The 17,991-nt window shown below is 47.1% G+C and overlaps 1 protein-coding gene across 2 annotated transcripts in view; it reads right to left on the bottom strand.

Moving 5' to 3' along the window:
* Positions 1 to 1,798: 1,798 nt before the first annotated feature.
* ASPM (assembly factor for spindle microtubules) overlaps positions 1,799 to 17,991 on the bottom strand; it is a 33,420-nt gene continuing 17,227 nt past the window's right edge. For both annotated transcript variants that reach the window (XM_066238486.1, XM_066238476.1), the window contains exons 17-27: positions 17,391 to 17,585; positions 12,814 to 17,097; positions 11,593 to 11,768; positions 9,723 to 9,819; positions 8,179 to 8,328; positions 7,273 to 7,461; positions 6,640 to 6,832; positions 6,369 to 6,523; positions 5,758 to 5,934; positions 5,129 to 5,298; positions 1,799 to 2,911 (exon numbers count right to left, since the gene is read on the bottom strand). In XM_066238486.1, the coding sequence (XP_066094583.1) occupies positions 2,809 to 2,911; positions 5,129 to 5,298; positions 5,758 to 5,934; positions 6,369 to 6,523; positions 6,640 to 6,832; positions 7,273 to 7,461; positions 8,179 to 8,328; positions 9,723 to 9,819; positions 11,593 to 11,768; positions 12,814 to 17,097; positions 17,391 to 17,585 (5,889 nt within the window). In that variant the 3' untranslated portion in view covers positions 1,799 to 2,808. The remainder of the gene's footprint in view (positions 2,912 to 5,128; positions 5,299 to 5,757; positions 5,935 to 6,368; positions 6,524 to 6,639; positions 6,833 to 7,272; positions 7,462 to 8,178; positions 8,329 to 9,722; positions 9,820 to 11,592; positions 11,769 to 12,813; positions 17,098 to 17,390; positions 17,586 to 17,991) is intronic.

Consider the following 17,991-nt stretch of genomic DNA (forward strand, 5'->3'; position numbering starts at 1 on the left):
ATGAGAAAGTGTATTCATTTTAAAAACGTCAGGAAAAAAAACCCTTTTATTTCAGGCAAGATACAAAGGTAAACAACATAATTTTTCAAATGTTTGTTTTAAAAAAATCAATGTGTTCATGTGGAGCGAACTTCAAAGGGTATGAAGGGAGAAGTCGCTGTCACCCACATCCCTGGGCCACCCAGTTCCCCATCTAGAAGACAAATAATGCCTGACCTGCCTTTTGCACTTTCCCAGTGATCTCAAGCATGTGAAGCAAATCTGTACCTCCTCCTCTCTTTTTTAATTAACAGTACATATTGGCGAGGATGTCTAGCGGTATGGAAATGGTTTTCTTGTTTTCCAATGGGCAGTCTGCTATTGTATGCATGTAAATTTTTTTTTTTTTCCCAAAGCTGGAAACGGGGAGGCAGTCAGACAGACTCCCGCATGCGCCCGACCAGGATCCACCCGGCATGCTCACCAGCGGGCGATGCTCTGCCCCTCTGGGGCGTCGCTCTGTTGCATCCAGAGCCATCCTAGCACCTGAGGCAGAGGCCACAGAGCCATCCTCAGTGCCCAGGCCATCTTTGCTCCAATGGAGCCTTGGCTGCGGGAGGGGAAGAGAGAGACAGAGAGGAAGGAGAGGGGGAGGGGTGGAGAAGCAGATGGGCGCTTCTCCTGTGTGCCCTGGCCAGGAATCGAACCTGGGACTCCTGCACGCCAGGCCGACGCTCTACCGCTGAGCCAACCGGCCAGGGCCTGTATTGCATGTAAATTTAAATCAACTCATTACTGTTGGATAATAGAGTTGCTAAAGTGTCTGCACTACCTAGAGCTGCACGTGTTATTGTGCATGTGTGGCAATTAGGGCAAATGTCCAGAAGTGGAATGTGCATTTATAATAAATATTGCTAAATTTTTCTAATAGTTGTGCTGATTAACTCTCCTAGTAGGACCAGAGGTTTTCCCACAGTCCCAACAGTGTTTATTAAACACTTCCTGTTTGCAATTTGACAAGTAAAAACATATCAATATAATTTAAATTTCTCTTGAGAGTGAAGTCCTTTTTGCATGGACTTGAAAGCCATTTTAATTTCACTTCTCTGCATGTTCTGGGCTTATTTCTATTGAACTGCTGGTCTTTTTGACTTGTAGGAATTTTTTTAAAGGTTTTAAATACAGAATGCACAATATGAATTTCTTCCTCTCAAGAAGCCAAATAACGGTGTGAATAAAAAAGCTGCATGAGGGCCCTGGCTGGTTGGCTCAGCGGTAGAGCGTCAGCCTGGCGTGGAGAAGTCCCGGGTTCGATTCCCGGCCAGGGCACACAGGAGAAGCGCCTATTTGCTTCTCCACCCCTCCCCCTCTCCTTCCTCTCTGTCTCTCTCTTCCCCTCCCGCAGCCAAGGCTCCATTGGAGCAAAGATGGCCCGGGCGCTGGGGATGGCTCCTTGGCCTCTGCCCCAGGCGCTAGAGTGGCTCTGGTCGCAACAGAGCGATGCCCCGGAGGGGCAGAGCATCGCCCCCTGGTGGGCAGAGCATCGCCCCCGGTGGGCGTGCCGGGTGGATCCCGGTGGGGCGCATGCGGGAGTCTGACTGTCTCTCCCCGTTTCCAGCTTCAGAAAAATACAAAAAAAAAAAAAGTAATTCTGTGAGAGCCATACAACGTCCCATGTACATTACGCATTATCCAATAAAAATTTGGAAAAAAAAAAAAGCTGCATGAAGGACATGTAGATAAAATTTCCAAGAATGTGAAAGCATGGATTTTATTTGCAAAAATCATAGCTCTGCAATACTACTCATGTATACATTTAAAACCAAATTTAAAATGGCACTATGATCAGAATAACATCTACTGGAAATTTGGTTTTAAGCACTCTAGGGGAAATGAATACCAGTGACAATTCACACAGGTTCATTACATCCCAGCAGCATAATTTAATGGAAGTAAATAGACCGTCTCTATGAAAACTGGAAGATGAAAGAGGAAAACAAAGCACTTCACAGTCCACAAAAGTGTCTAAAAATATCACCAAGAATTTCTAAGACACTATTGAAAGGAAAAGAAAAAAAGCAATATCAAAATTTATCCAGTTCGTTTCAACATACTGTTTAATATACCAATATGATTTTGAAATCTACCCTAACCAAATTCCAGGCAACTTCAGGCTAATTAGGCTTAATCATTACTCTAAAAAATTAGTGAATTAAGTGGTTACAAGGTCTCTCCATTTCTGGCTACCACTGATTTTATCTGTCACAAATTTTTATGGCTTCCATTAAGACACTCTTAGGACACTATCAGGTTTCAAATAGCCATGGTCCTGGAATCACATCAGTTTAAGTATTGATGACAGTGACTCAAAGCTATAGGAAATAAGTTTGTCTCAACACAGGATCATTTCAGGTCTGTGGTATGTGAATAGACAACAGGTTTCTATTATAAGCAATACCAGTCTTCCCAGCTCACATGATAACCCCAATCAGTTCTTAAATTTCCAACATTTGTGTTAGAAAAACACTTCAATTTATCTATAAGACAAAGCTAATAAATTATTCCTTTTAGGAGTAGATGATATTCAAACTAACAATATTTTAAGATAATAGATGAATAACAGTGTTGTAATTGTTTTATAACATTAGTTTCTCACGTGCATAAAGCTATTAATAGAAGAGTGACAAATGTAAAAACAGTTTATTTGGTATACATATTTATTTAATATAAAATCAGATTTTAGAAGTTCTATGAAAAAAACCAAAACACTTTACAAGTTCATGATAGCTTTAATACTTCTTTTCACTGTACACACTGAGACTGTTTTCACTAATAAGGAATGCCAAGTGTGTCCATCACCATTTGAATAGCTTGCAGGGGGTTTATGATTTCTTCCATGCTATCCCTTCTCAAAACCCAATCTGGTTTCAGTCTGTGAAAAGAATAAAGGTTTTGAATTAATGAAGTCCTTCTCTGAAAAGAGCTACCCTCACCTTTCTGCCATGGCTACTCCTGAACACATCACTTCCTGACCACACTGCCAGACGTCACTGACTCCATCTTTCCCAAAGGATCCTGCGGCTGCTTTGAGCCTAGGCCACTTGGCTCCCCACAGCCTCTGGCCACTACCCCAGCCTGGGGCCTCGTCTTTGTAAGCAGGCTTCTTGCTTCTCTCAGCTCCCGTCACCGTTCTCAGTAATGTCAACATCCACGTGGGCAAAAGGCACCACCTCACTGGACACAGCACAAGAACCAGGCTGACCAACTTTATGCCAATACCTGCAAACACAAATGGGCACCTGACATGCCCTGTCTCTGCCCGAGAGGACAATTTTACTTCTCTTCTCCTCGGAAGTCCCCTCTTCACCCTGCCTGGCCTGCTTCTGCACCGGTGCATGTAACCTCACGCCCACTGAGACAGAGTCCAGCAGCCGGGAGCCCACGCAGCTCCCTCACATAACTCTCACCACAGGCATCCCCACCTTACATGTGCCTGCTAAAAACCCAAACATCTATTAGCTGTTGAGTGGTCAAACCGAGTGGGGTCCGTCCATGTCGGGGAGAGACAGGTGAGACAGAATGGAAGTCTTAAGTCCTACAAGCAGCCTGGGCAAACCTCAGAAGCATTAGTGAAATAAAAGCTAGCCCCAAAGGTGACACACGGTGTGATTCCATTTCTGTGACACCATAATAAAGGCAAAACCAGAGGTTCTGAAACCACATCTTCGGTGGCTGTTAAAGGGGAAGGCTGACTGCACGGGGCGGGGCACAGGGAACGCTGTGGGGGTGGGTTCACAACTCCATACAGCAGCCAAAACTCATCTGAACTGCACTGCACTCCTATGGTAACGAGTACTGTACCTAAAAATCCTGCCTATATTAAAAAAAAAAGAAAAAAATCCATTCATAAATAAATGTTTTTAAAATGTAATTAATATTTAAAAAATCTATCAAGTGTTTAAATAAGAAACCTATGTAGAAATGGTCTCCATTAATAAATTTTAATCCAGAAGACTATTTCTGTCCAACTGTGAAATAAGCATCCTAAAGCAGTTCACACTGCTCACAGCTCACCATGGCAACAACAAAGCTAAGTGCTATGACCGGTGAGGAGGCATGGAGCATGCGCGCTTCTTCCTATGTACCATAGGAACTACTGCGAGTTGGTTCTCCACCATAGGGTAACCAATAACGTACCTTCTTTAGTGTCATGATAAACTAACTCATGAGTTTTTTGTACGCTGGGTTCCATTTCCTACAGTCCACACGCGCGTGCATGTGTCACCACTCACCAACGACCCAATGGTCCAGTCATCTCCATCCAACTGAACCTCTCAGCGGCATCCCACACCATTGGCTGGACACCCCCGTCCTGGGAATGTCCTCCTATCTGATCAGCAAGTCCTTGTCAGCTCCTGGCCGGCTTTCCCTCTATTTGAGTCCTGGAGTAACTGGGGTGACCTTGAGGTTGAGTGTTTGACTTTCCTTTTTGTGCATCCTCTTAACCCAAGGCGACCACACTCACCTCCGAGGCCTTCAATGTTCTCCAGTGACTCCTGAGTCTAATGATTCCCTCATTCATGTCTCTAGACCAGGGGTCCCCAAACTACGGCCTGCGGGCCACATGCGGCCCCCTGAGGCCATTTATCCAGCCCCCGCTGCACTTCTGGAAGGGGCACCTCTTTCATTAGTGGTCAGTGAGAGGAGCATAGTTCTCATTGAAATACTGGTCAGTTTGTTGATTTAAATTTACTTGTTCTTTGTTTTAAATATTGTATTTGTTCCCGTTTTGTTTTTTTACTTTAAAATAAGATATGTGCAGTGTGCATAGGGATTTGTTCATAGTTTTTTTTATAGTACAGCCCTCCAACAGTCTGAGGGACAGTGAACTGGCCCCCTGTATAAAAAGTTTGGGGACCCCTGCTCTAGACTGTTCCTCTGCCCAGAACCTCAGACCTGATTTCTGCAGCTACAGTGCTGGTCCTTATTTACTGAGATTGTCTCGCGCACACTCACCACATCCCCTTGGTCCACATGTTGTGTCCCCACTGTCAAACACAATACATTGTTCTCAGTAGTTACTCACTAAACGTTTGCTGAATGAACACGTGAACAGTGACACAAAATTACAGAAAGCATTTCTGCTTACCGTGAAACCATTTTTGTTCTTATAGGAGTTTCTGGAATAAAGGGAATTCTTATAGAAGAATTCTCATTTTGGTTATGAAGTATCCTTTCAGTATTTATTCTATGTTTACGAGCAGTTAGCATGTAGATACTATAAATACAGTTGACAACTTTGGACCTATTCCGAACGTCCTAAAAAAAGAAAATGTACATTTTTTAAAAGTAATAAAAAGTAATTTTTGAATTCCTTCTAGGCTACCAAAATCAATCATAATAAATAAATACTATGCAGCAAACTTACCCGCTTTTAACAATCAAAATCCAGGCTCTCCAAGTTCAGAAGTTAGATTGGTTTTTATCATAAGCTAATTTGTAATACAATTATAAAATTCAAAAATTGTACACTAAAATCTATACTGAGTAAAAAGGCAAATATCAAAGCCAATATCCAGTTAACAAATCTTGTGAACTTCCTCTTCGAAGTCCCCAAAGTGACACAGCCCTCAGTCAAGGACAAGCTCTGCCTGAACCACTGCGTAACTGTACCTGCCTCTTCCTCAGTCGTCCGCCTCCCTCCAACATGCCCTCCAAATCCACTCTCGGTCAGAAACTGGAGGGACGTGAAAACTAGCGCCACTGCATGGTACTCACAGAGGTTCGGCTCGTGGCCTTGAGCAGGACAGCTAACAGACAGCAGGTCCTGGTGAAAATGTTCCCGCTCTTGTAGGCGACTTTGTCACCGGGCTTTTCCCGGTATGTCTGCAGCAGCTCCAACAGCGTGCTCACGCAGCTGTCTACCTCGTACACTGCGGGCGTGGTTTTCTCATACTTGCAGAGAACAGAATGAGATTAAAAGTTGGGATACATACACATTTGGGTCCACGTTCAGCTCGACCGCTCAGCACACTTGAGTCTTCAGGTAAGGAACTTACCTTATGTAAAAAATTACCCCTTCTCTTTAAAATGGGAATAATAATATGAAATACATAGGGGTAGTTCTCAATGAATAAGTAAGTATTGAATAAATGCTAGTAACAACTGTCATTAATATTATAAAGATTAAATACACAAAGCCATAAAAAATTAGTGTTTCTTAAAGAGTCACGTTAACAGGTTGAGCATCCTTTCCCCCTAAGACTCTTCTTGTACATAAATGAATTTGAACTTCAGATCTAAGTCCTAGCAATGAACAAACTGACACTTCCTTTGCTGAGCCAGATTGCCTGACCAATAAGGCCTTCGTTCTTAAAATGGAAAACTACCTTGGCAACGTTGAGCAAAACTTGCACAGCATAGCTGATGATTTCCATACAGGGGACACTGCGGTTACAACTTCGGATCAACACAAATATTTTCGAAATTGCTCCACTCTGGGCCATGTTCTCGCAGCAAAGTGGAGACAGTCTAGTAACAGCCTCTGGAAGGAAAAAAGAAGGGAGGGAAATTCACAGCAAGGAAACAGGGCTATCACCAACGCTGCGTCACTACTGCGTTGTCTGTCCCGCGGGACCCGGTCGGCATGGAGGCACTGACCGAGGTGCCTGAGGGCCTCAAGGATGGCGGACAGGTGCCTATAGGTGAGCAGGTGGTGGAGAGCGAGCGCTGTTCTCCTGCAGAGCTTGTCCTGCTCCCGGGCCTCGCCGCTGAGGGCCTGCAGGCTCATGCGGATGGCTCTCATCTTCATGCTGTCGTGCTTCTTCCGCCACCAGTAGCCTCTCCACAGCGCCTTGGAGACAACGCTGTCATTTAAAGGCTGCAACCCGGACCTCTGTAACTTAACATACAACTCTACCCTTATTTCCCTCCACTAAGTCAGTGTTTCTAGTAAATTTATAGGATGTGACCAGATACTCTGCAACTCAAAGCTCATTTCAGGTTCTAGAAAAGAGCTAAATCAATTTTTCAGAAGAAAAAAAAATACATTAATATTCCCGTATATAAACTGCAGTTCATTCACTGAAAAAGACATCTCTTTTCAAAATGCAAATATACTTTTCAATGTTCAAACATAAACGTCCTCCCAGGAATCTGAAAAGAAGCTGCAGTAGCTTAGTATTTAGACTTATCCTATTGGCTGATCTTTTTAATTCTAACTTTCAAACCGTTTGGTATTCTAGATGAACGGCAGACACACTGCTGGGCCGGAACAGTAAGGCCCTCGGCTACCTGGAACTTGGCAATGCCGCGGATCAGCTTCTCACGGCGCCTGCGCAGGAGGACGCGTTGCGCAGCCCGCTGCAGGACTGTCACCGCCCGGGCCCGCCGCGCACGCTCTTGGACCTCCTGCTGGATGTCCACAATGTGAAGACAGACCCGCTCGAACCTCCTCGACTGCAGCCTCGCCCGGAACCACCGCTGCTTAAAACACATGGAGGTCAAGAAAATACATGCATACATAGACACGCAAACCTAAATAAACAGAACATTTCATTTCTAGCAGAACTCTGAAAACCCCCGGTCAGCCCTCCCAGTGCCGTCGCATCCCCGGCCAGTCTCTCTAAACCACCCCCAGCCCGTGTCTGTGCTCCTTGCTCTAGCCCTGGACACGTGACCGGCGTCCCACGGTTTCTGTGAGCGCGGCCCAGCCACACACATCATCCTGCAAGACGTTTCTGCACGCAAGATCCTGTGTAAGGATGGGGTAACACACAAACAGGATTCACATCCAGAATAAGGAATTCTGATAAAGCTTTTAAAAAGAGTACCCAACAGAAAGTTAGACAAAAAGTGCTTTTTTAAAAAAGCACACAACATACAGGTAAGAATTTGAATCCAAAACACAAATGAGAGATACTTTGCCATTGGTCAGCAAATCTGCAAATGCCACCTGTGGGCAAGGAGGCAGAGCAGCAGGCACCCTAAGACCGCTGGTGGGAGCGCAGCGAGTGGTTACTTCAGAGAACAAGTCATAGGGCTGTCCCTGTGTCAGAAAACAGCCTCCTGCTCCTCAGTCTCAAGTCCTCCAAACAGCTTGACGGAAAAGGCTAACCATCACAGGGCCTGAGCACGACATACTTGGAGGTGACTTATTAAATATCAACAACGGATAAGAACTGAGACGGAAAAGCCCACCTGAATGCAGATGACTGAACGGACACGCTTCTGAGCCTCCCTCATGGCCAGGTGGCGTCTGTAGGCTCTCTGAATCCTGAGAGCCGCCAGGTGGCCTCGTGCTGCGGCTGTGAAGCGGAGGAGCCTGACTCCAGTGCTCTGTTCTGAAATCTGAAGGAGAAAAAATATCAACGACCAAATATTTGACTATGAAGGCAAGCGATTAATGTTTACTTCTGCGTATCATCAATATCAAATTATAATATATAAATTAGCAATTAACTTTTAACTTACTGTTGATTGTGTTGTGTGCCCATTACCCAAAGTCAATTAACATTTCAGTATTAAAATTACTTATACTGTAACTCAAAAGTGATTACAATCTTTTACAATATTTCCAGTTGTATAATCCATCATTCAGGGTATATAGAGCAGTGGTTCTCAACCTTTCTAATGCCGTGACCCCACAATACAGTTCCTCATGTTGCGGTGACCCCAAATGGAAAATAATTTTGGTGGCTACTTCATAACTGTAATTTTGCTACAGTTATGATTCGGAATGTAAATACCTGATATGCATTATGTATTTTCATTGCTTTAGGCGACCCCTGTGTTTTGGTCATTCGACCCCCGCCGGGGTCGCGACCCAAAGGTTGAGAACCGCTGGTATAGAGAGTAACTTACTTTTTGTGCACTTTACTAAAGAATAATAGCACTTAGTTTAACTAGAGTTTTCAATAACAGCTATGTAAGGCTTTGAATGTGCTAATTATTACGAGAGAAGTGTATGAATATCAAACTCAAAAAGGCTCCAGTATTCCAGGCAGAACTGTTGGAGGCGGAGACATTAACTCAAACGAGCCCGCCTGTACTGATTACTGCACAGTCCAGCAAAGGCACACACAGGGCTCTCGTGGAAGCTCTCACAGTGACCTGAAGGTCTTCATTTCTCAAAGCAAAGTAGAATGGCAAAATTGTGATTTTTACATTTTTAGCTTAAGAATGCCATATTTCTCAGATAGAAAAAGGTGACAGTATATGACTTCCCAACCCATACCGGTCCAGAGCTAATGAAGTCCCGTGAAGGGCAGGCAGGGCCCAGGGACACCTGGTGCTTGTGCCCTCACCCTCCTGGCTCTCACTGGAAGGGCAACACCAGTGTCCCCTAGGGCAGGATGTTTACCTACAAGTTTGATTTCTTTAATAAAACAACACAGGTAGTCAGCTAGTCTAAAGAGTTGATGCTAAATATTTTAAATAGATCACCAGTTGTAACTTCAAGAGTATGGTGTTGTATGACTTTTACTACACAAGATATGCTACATCTCTGATCACTTTCTCCAAATAAATTATTCTAAAAGTCACTTCAAAGTTGAGTTTGAAAACATCTTATAACATACATATATAAACAAAAATACAAATAGTATATTTGTGAGTAAATGTAGGTTTTAACTGATGGCAATGATGTGTTTAAAATAATGCATAGTTAGGTCTTAAAGCTTTCCTTTTTGTATTATTTCCTAATGTAGTTCTTGCAAACAAGCCGTGTTTATTTCTAAACCTACTTTCATTGTTAAGAAGTGCTCACGAGCTGTCCTTTCAGAAAGTGTTGCTCTCCATCTTCTCTGAATGATAACTGCTGATGCTCTCACTTTCAAAAACCTGAAAGTAGTTATTGGAAAGCAATTTCCAATTACTTTACTCGGTAAGTATTTATTGACTCCCATTTAAATACATACTAGAGGATAAAGAAAATAAAAGGCATAAAAATGTATAATTATTCTTAGTTGTAGCAATCTTTTTTTTTTTTTTTTTTGTATTTTTCCAAAGTTAGAAGCAGAGAGGCAGTCAGACACACTCTAGCCTGTGCCCGACCGGGATCCACCCCGCATGTCCACTAAGGGGAGATGGTCTGCCCATCTATGGCGTTGCTCTGTTGCAACCGGAGTCATTCTAGCACCTGTGGCAGAGGCCATGGAGCCGTCCTCAGCACCCGGGCCAACATTTGCTCCAATGGAGCCTTGGCTGTGGGATAGAAAGAAAGAGAGAGAGAGAAAGGAGAGGGGGAAGGGTGGAGAAGGGTGGAGATGGGCGCTTCTCCTGTGTGCCCTGGCCAGGAATTGAACCCGGGACTTCCACATGCTGGGCCAACACTCTAACACTGAGCCAACTGGCCAGGGCCACAATCATCATTTTAAACACACACACACACACACACACACACACATTGACACCATGAAAAAGAAGTTCTGCAAATGGCAGTATTGTAGTAGGCAAGAAATATGAAGTTCTAGAATGACAAAGAATTCTGAACAGAATCAAAAGAAAGTACAAGTAACAGAGCAGACAAAGCCCAGCATAAAGGGGGGGGTTGGTGGCAGAATAATGGGAACTCAGAATCTGAGTGCATGCTGCCAGCGAATCTAGGCAGCCAGGACTCCGTCAAGATAATATGGGAGGTTACAGTAGCATCAAACAAATGAGAAACAGACACTCAAAAGGAAAGTCAGCCATCATCAAAATATCTAAAGAAAAACATTATATAAGCAGAATTGGAGAACAGCTTAAAAAGTGAGGGCTAGAGGTTAAGTCAGGCATCAAACAGGGGTAACAGATAAAGTGGCGAGCGGACAGGCTTGCTGATCTGTTTCGGGTAATGAACACAGAAAAGGCAGAAAGATGAACTCAAGTCACACTGCCACATTTCTTAGAAAATAAGGCTGAGTACCAATGAGAAAAATTCAGCATTTTGGCACAGGGGAATTAGACCCCAGTCCTTTAATATCTGGGATTAGCAAATATATGTTTATATGATAAGCCTGGAATCTGACCATGGACTTGTTCAAGGAACTACTCAGTCCTAACACTGGTGTGCGCCCCTGAAAAGAACTTTGAAACCAGCACTGACTGATAGGGGCATTCATCGACCCTGTGTACTACAGAAAAATTCTCATACTCTGAAATAAAAAATAATATAATCTGCTGAGAGCTTCTGAAAATGTATTTAAAAGAAACAAAGTAGGAGTAGGGAAATACAATGAACTGAGACTAGTAGGTAATAAGGTCTTCACTGTTAAAGACAGAGTAGGGGGAAAAAAGAAAAATGATGAAGCAAACAAAGTTTGCCAGTAGCTAAGTTAGCAAACAAAGTGAACTGATGCACTAAAAAGGAAACCAGCATTACTGGATTTCTTCCCCTAAGTCCTCACCTTCACTCCTATCAGTCTGAATAGGTCAATTTTAAGAAAGTATATTCTACTGAATTATATCATCAAGACTGTCTCAAAAAATAAGAATCTTCAAAATATATGTTTCATTAATGGAGAAAACAAAATAAACCATATAAATTAAGCCTAGCAGATATTTAAGAGGAAAAGCAGTGAGCAGTGCTATTTTATATAAAGACACTCGCCCCCCCAAGCCACGACACATTACCGCGCTCTCTCCAGCCTGCAGTAGAAACAGCGCTGAATGATGTGCACAGCATGCCGCAAGGCGAGCACGGCGAGGTAGTCCCTCTGCACTCTCCGGCCCCTGTACCAGGCCTGAATCCTGCAGGCAGCCTTCACCACACATGCGTATTTCCTGGCTCTGTATCGCCTCCATGCAGCCTAGTCAACACACAACCATAGGAAAAAGGGAAGGGGGACGTTTATTCATTTATTTTTTTGTAAATTGGAAGAATCTACCATCTCAGACCTTCTACTACCATCCTGGTTTCCTTTTTTTTTTCTTTGCACAACACAGGCTCTCTCTCTAGTTTTAAATTCCATGTCATCTGCTACCACTGGAATGTCCCTTCAATATATTCAATACATTTTACTGGGCTATTTCCAGTTCATCCTTCTTCTTAAGATCTCAGCATAAAAGGCCACCTGCTCTGGGAAGCCTTCCCTGACCACAGGACTGGCCCAGGTTGCCTTCTTGAGGTTCCTTCTCATTCTATATTATAATTACTCTGCCTTGCTTAAGTTCTCTGAGGACAGTCTCTAAGTGTACCTTCCTGTCTGTCCCTATCGCCCACAACAGTATTGGACACATTTCAGGCACCTGGCATTTGCTGAATGAAAATATTATTTCTAAGCTTAGCAGCAGCCCAGCAAGATGCTGACATGCCCACCCTGGGACCAGCATAGGTCATACACGGGCAGTGGAACCTCCTGCAGTTCCTGGGCCTCTCTCCAGGGGATAAAAGTGCCCTGCAAATAAATGTTTAAATACTCAGAAAAAAACACAGGCGTCCATCTGGTCTGGGCAGCTCTGATCAGCAGGTGAGTACAGGAATAAAGTCATTCCATAGGGCCTATATTATGCCAAATATCAGTGTCCCTTAGCTTTCATCCTTCACTTATAAATAATGTCACCCAATGGAGAACTCCCACCCATCAAACCATATATCCTTCTGGGAATGCTAGGTTTAGACCTGCTGAAATGCATCAGTTGTCTAGAAAAACCCCAGTTCTTTGCTATCTTAGCTAAATTTTTCTTGGTGCCCCTTTTTCCCTCTCAAAAATGCTTCATTTTAAGAGATTGATGAAATGGTCAGTAGTTAGAAGTACTATTCTTTATGATCTGCTGAAGCTCATTTCACAAAGTCTAACATATTAACATATATGGGTCAAAGAGGGCAGGCTTTATATTTAAGTATTGAAATACCTGAATTGTTACAATGCTGTCTTTAATTCTCTGAAACTTCCGTTTCTGCAGAAATCCTCGCGTTCTCGCTTGGATAATGATGACACTGCTCTTGGTCTGTAAGTACATCTGCCGCTGATGTTTTGCCCACACACGGGCGCAGTGATGACTCTGGACCACCAGCACCACCCCTCTCAGCAGCAAGAACCGCCTCCTGGCCCACTGAGCCTGGAACAACCCCTGCAGTGTGACCGCGGCTCTCCTCTGCCGGCCGAACCTTCTCCGACATGCAGCCATCTGAAGGAAGGTCTGAATTCGCAGGGCAGCGCATGTCTGCGTTTCCAGTGTCCCTGTGGCCACCTCCCGAGGAGCTTTTGGAACTGTGCCCACAGCCACACTCTGTGAGTGACACTCCGCGGCCTGAGCACCAGTGACTGGGGGAGCTTTGGACCCCCGGGGGCACCTGACCACTGGGCTCCAAGCAGCTGCGTGCTGGGTTCCAGGTCCATCACCACAGGATGCAGGCCGGTTGGAAACGGCTACCATCTCTCCCCCGCACCCGTTTCCCAAATCTGGTCTAACTGCCACGCCTCTACCAGCAGCTCCAAGAGTCTGTACTGATTCCTGGACGGCTAGGACCTGTCCCCTTCCCGCCGTTGCTCTGACACAGGACCTGTCATAATTCTGTACAACAGCTGCCCTTGTCTCGGCTTGAAGAGCAGCCCTGGTCCTGCACATCCTGTCCGTGGCCTGGATCAGCATGGTGGCCGGGTGACCGCGCTGGGTCCCACTCGATGCGCTCGCCCCTCTGCAGGGGGACTGTGGGCGCATGGCTGCGTGGGCATGTGCCACAGCCAACACCCTGTACCTCCTCTGCACGGAACCTGCAGCGGCCCGCAGGTGGAGGTAGCGCCTCCTTGCAGTGACGGCTTTGAAGTGCTTCTGGACAATGATGGCAACCCGGTGCTGCTGGCTCCGCTCCGTGGCGGTACTGTCCTGAGAGTCCACCTCCACCCGTCCGCTGTGTTGCCGAGCCTGCCCTTCACTTGTGCTGTATTTCCCCTGTGTCACTTCTGCTGCCCGCTGGACCCTTCGGTGGAGCACCTGCTGCATGTGCCTCCTGTGGGCGCTCTGTTTCATGACAGCGGCTCTGCGCTCCCCGTGGGAAAGCCGCCTTGCTCTCCCTGCCTGGTACACAGCCTGGATGGCCGCAGCCGTGTGCCCCTGCCGGCCCTGCTGCTCTCTCTGCAGTTGTGAAGCTCTGCGTGCCCGGAATCGCTGCTGAACGAGAACCGCGGTGTGCTTTAAGGCCTGGTACCTCACCTGCTCCCTGTGCATCCGGAAAGTGGCCTGGATGACAGTGGCAGCTGTGTGCATTTCCTGCACCCTTTTCCTTACCAACCAACTTCTGAACGACTGGATCTGAGTGGCTGTCTTCTGTAAGGGTAGAAATTCCAAGTGCTGCTTGGCACAAACATTTGCACGGTACCTTCTCTGAACCCAAACGGCAGTTGTCCTGAGAGCCAAAAATCTCCTCCGCAGCAGCCGAGTTCGGAACCTCCTCTGAATAAGGGTGGCGGCTGCATGCATAGTTTTCACATGTCTTCTCGCCCTCATGCCCCTAAACACGGCCTGGATCTGGATGGCAGCACGCCTTAGCCTCTGGTACCTCTGAACGTGCACATTCCTTGCTGTTACTGCCTGGAACTTGTGCTGGACTGCTTCTGCCGTCTTCTTTAACTTAGCGAAATAGGCCTGCTCCCTGTACCTTCTGTAGCAGGACTGAATCCGTGTTGCTGCAGCCCGCCTCTCTCTGAGCACCTGCCGAACTCGCGCGCCTCGCAAACCGGCCTGAAGGGTGCTGACAGCTTTCAGAACTGCCAGGTACTGCGCACGCTGCACTTTCCCCCGATGGTATGCCCTGTATTGTACTTGAATGACAACAGCTGCTGCTCTCACTTTGTGGTATCTCACTTTGGACTGGTGCATTCTGAACGTGGCTTGAATAAGAGCGGCAGCCGCATGCAGCTGCTGCACATGCCTTCTCATTCTAAGGCCCCTGTAAACAGTTTGGATTTGGGTCGCTGCTGTCTTTAACGTCAAATATTCCTGGCGCTGATGGTTTGCCATTTGGACATTTCGGTACCATCTCTGAATGGTGACAGCTGAGGCTCGGTGGGCTGTGCTCCGCTTCCTGGCGCTGTAGGCTCTGAATGTGGACTGGATGGTGATGGCGGCCCTATGGCACTCCTGCAGTTTCCTCCGTGCCCGCATCCCTCGGTAGGCAGCCTGCAGCGTTACGGCAGCGGCCTGGGTCTTCCAGTACAGGAGCTGCTGTGTCCTCCCCAGACGGCAGGCCCGATAGTGCACCTGAAGCAGGTGCACAGCCTGTCTCACGGCTTTCCACCTCTTGCGCTGTGCGTACATTCTGTAGTACGACTGGATGATGCTGGCGCATTCGTGGCGCTTCTGCATCCGCCTCCTGGCTGTTCTCCCCTTCCATGCGGCCTGAACCGTCAGCACTGCGCTCTGGAGCTCAGCGCACTCCACACGCTGCTTCCTCCCTGTGGCCCGTGCCCTCCAACGCTGCTGCAGGAGCAAGGTTGCTCTCCTTAGCGATCGATACTGCTTCTGGGCCTTGGCCGTTCTGAAAGCAGCCTGAATCTTTGTCGCCGCTTGATGCTCCCTTCTGAGCATCTCCCGAACTCTCCAACCCCGGTAGGCGGCCTGCAGAGAAACTGCAGCCCTCCTTGTCCGTAAGAACTGGGCTCGAAGTTCACAAGCTGTCCTGCACGCCCTGAACCACCTCTGAATCCTGACCACGGCCCAAAGCACAGACTGAAGTTTCCGCTTCTCGCGGTAGCCCCGGAAGGCAGCCTGAATTCTCTGGGCAGCCCTGGACCACTGCCTTTGGCGCTGGCGCACTCTGTGACCTCGGTACACTGCCTGTAAGCAAGTGGCTGCTCTCTGGGCTTGCAAGTCCTGCCTCTGCACAGCCCACGCTCTATGTGCACGGTAGTGGCTCTGAATGACCAGGGCCGCCCGGCGCAGGCCCAGGTAGTCCTGCCGCGCCCTCCGCATTCTGAAATAAGACTGCAGGGAGACAGCAGCTCTTCTCTGCAGCCTCACCTGCTTCCGGACCAGGTAGCCTCTCACCCAGGCCTGCAGCTGGACACAGAATGCCCGCACCTGCATGTACTCTGCTCTGGTCGCTGCAGCCACTTGGAGGGACCGGTGCCTCCTCTGGACAAAGAGTGCAGCCGCTCTCACGTGGAGATACCGCTCCCGCATTTGCCTCATTCTGACCATTGATTGCAACCTGATGGCAGCGTGCTTTAGGCTCAGAAATTGTTTTCTGGAGATATAAGCTCGATAGTACGACTGAATCTTTATGACAGATGTGAGGGTATGATGAAACCTCTTCCTGGCTTGCATGCCTCTGCAGGCAGACTGCAGAACAATCACAGCACGGCGTGTTTTTCGGTAAGATGCTCGAACTTCCTTGGCCCACAGGTAAGCGCGGAAATGAATCTGAATCACCAGGGTGGCTGTCTTCACCTTCTTGTACTTCTTCAATTGCTGGTGTCTTCTCACGCGTGCCTGCACCCAGATGACAAATCCCCTGAGACTCAGAAAGCGCAGCCTGTCCCGTCTCATCCTCCAGCACGACTGGCACACACGGGCGGCCCAGAGCCGACTGCGCAGACGGCGCGTGCGTAGGGCCCTGGTGGCGGCCTGCAGGCAAACGGCCGCAGCCCGCATCCGCAGGTAGAGGCTGCGTGCCCGCGCCCCCTGCAGCCGGGCCCGCCAGCGCCTCTGCAGTGTCAGGATGGCCTCCCGCTTCCTCCGGTATGCCCTCCGACCCAGCATACCGCGGACTCGAGCCTGGACGATGACTACGCAAGCTCGGATGCGGCGGTACCGCCGTAACTGCCTGTGCATCCGGTACCATGCCTGGATGGCGGCAGCACAGCACTCTCGCTCGGCACGTCTCCTGGAATGCCAGCTTCGGAAGGCCTTCTGCAGTATCCGCGTGGCTTGGACCTGTCGCTGCAGCTGGCAATGCTGCCACCTCCGGAACCTGGCCTGGATGTGGCAGCACGTGGACCTGAGCCTCTCATAGCTCCACCGGTCCCGCTGCCCCACCGCACGGGCTCGCCAGCACCGCTGGATTGTGACTGCGGCCCGGCGACACCGCTGGTAAGTGGCGGCGGCAATCCTCATCCGTATCCAGGCCTGCAGGACCACTGTGCATGCCCGCAGTTCCAGAAAGCGCTTTCTGGTGGAATACCTTCTCCAGTGTCTCTGCGAGAGGTGAGAATAGACACAAAGTAAAAGAGACATGACTTTCTACACTTCACACATTTGAATGTATTAATCTTTTAAACACTTTGCTTAAAAACGAGTTGATTTGAGTCAAACTGAAGACACATTCCAGGACACAAGATGTCAAATGCCCCCTAAGTATCTGCTAAATTTAAGTACTAGATAAAATGTAGGAGCCTAAACTGCAATAATTTAAAAGTTTATTATATTTCATTTTCTTCCTTAAAACGTCATTAAAATCTTTTCAACTCAAAAATTCCAAGACGCTCTACCTGAATAACCAGTGCTGACTTATTCTGAACTTTCTCCAGCCTCTCCTTCTTGACCATCAGTAACTTCTTCTGTTGTAGGAGGCGGCGCCACTGCTTCTGAATGAGAACCGCGGCCTGGGCCTCCTTTTCCCGTCTTCGCTCCCTCAGGAAATTGATTACAGCTGACTGGATGATTCTTGCAGCTTTGTCTCTCTCCTAGAAACAAAAAATCAAATAAAATAGTCACTTGAGACCCTAAATTATTTCTAAGGAATTCAGCTGTTAAATATTAAGCAAATTGATCCTGGAAATAAAAAAGCCCGGGACTTGTTGCTGGAAATGCTCACAGTTGGAGAATGGGCACGTCTGGGCAGGACGGAACAACTGATAGGTGGATGTGCAAATGTATTTACATGACGGGACCAAATCTCCTAGGAAATGTTGGAAGACGGGGAGAAAATAATAAGGAAGACAGATCCTAAAATGAACAAGATGCTCTATAGCGTAAGGTCACATTGCTTTGTTACAATTTGAACAAAGGAACTCACAAAAAGGGAGAAGTAAATCACCCCATTAACACAGAATACATTGGCTGTAAGCTCCATGGGTGCGAGAGAACAGA

Source organism: Saccopteryx bilineata, chromosome 1 (genome assembly GCF_036850765.1).
Source record: "Saccopteryx bilineata isolate mSacBil1 chromosome 1, mSacBil1_pri_phased_curated, whole genome shotgun sequence".
In the NCBI taxonomy this organism is placed as follows: domain Eukaryota; kingdom Metazoa; phylum Chordata; class Mammalia; order Chiroptera; family Emballonuridae; genus Saccopteryx; species Saccopteryx bilineata.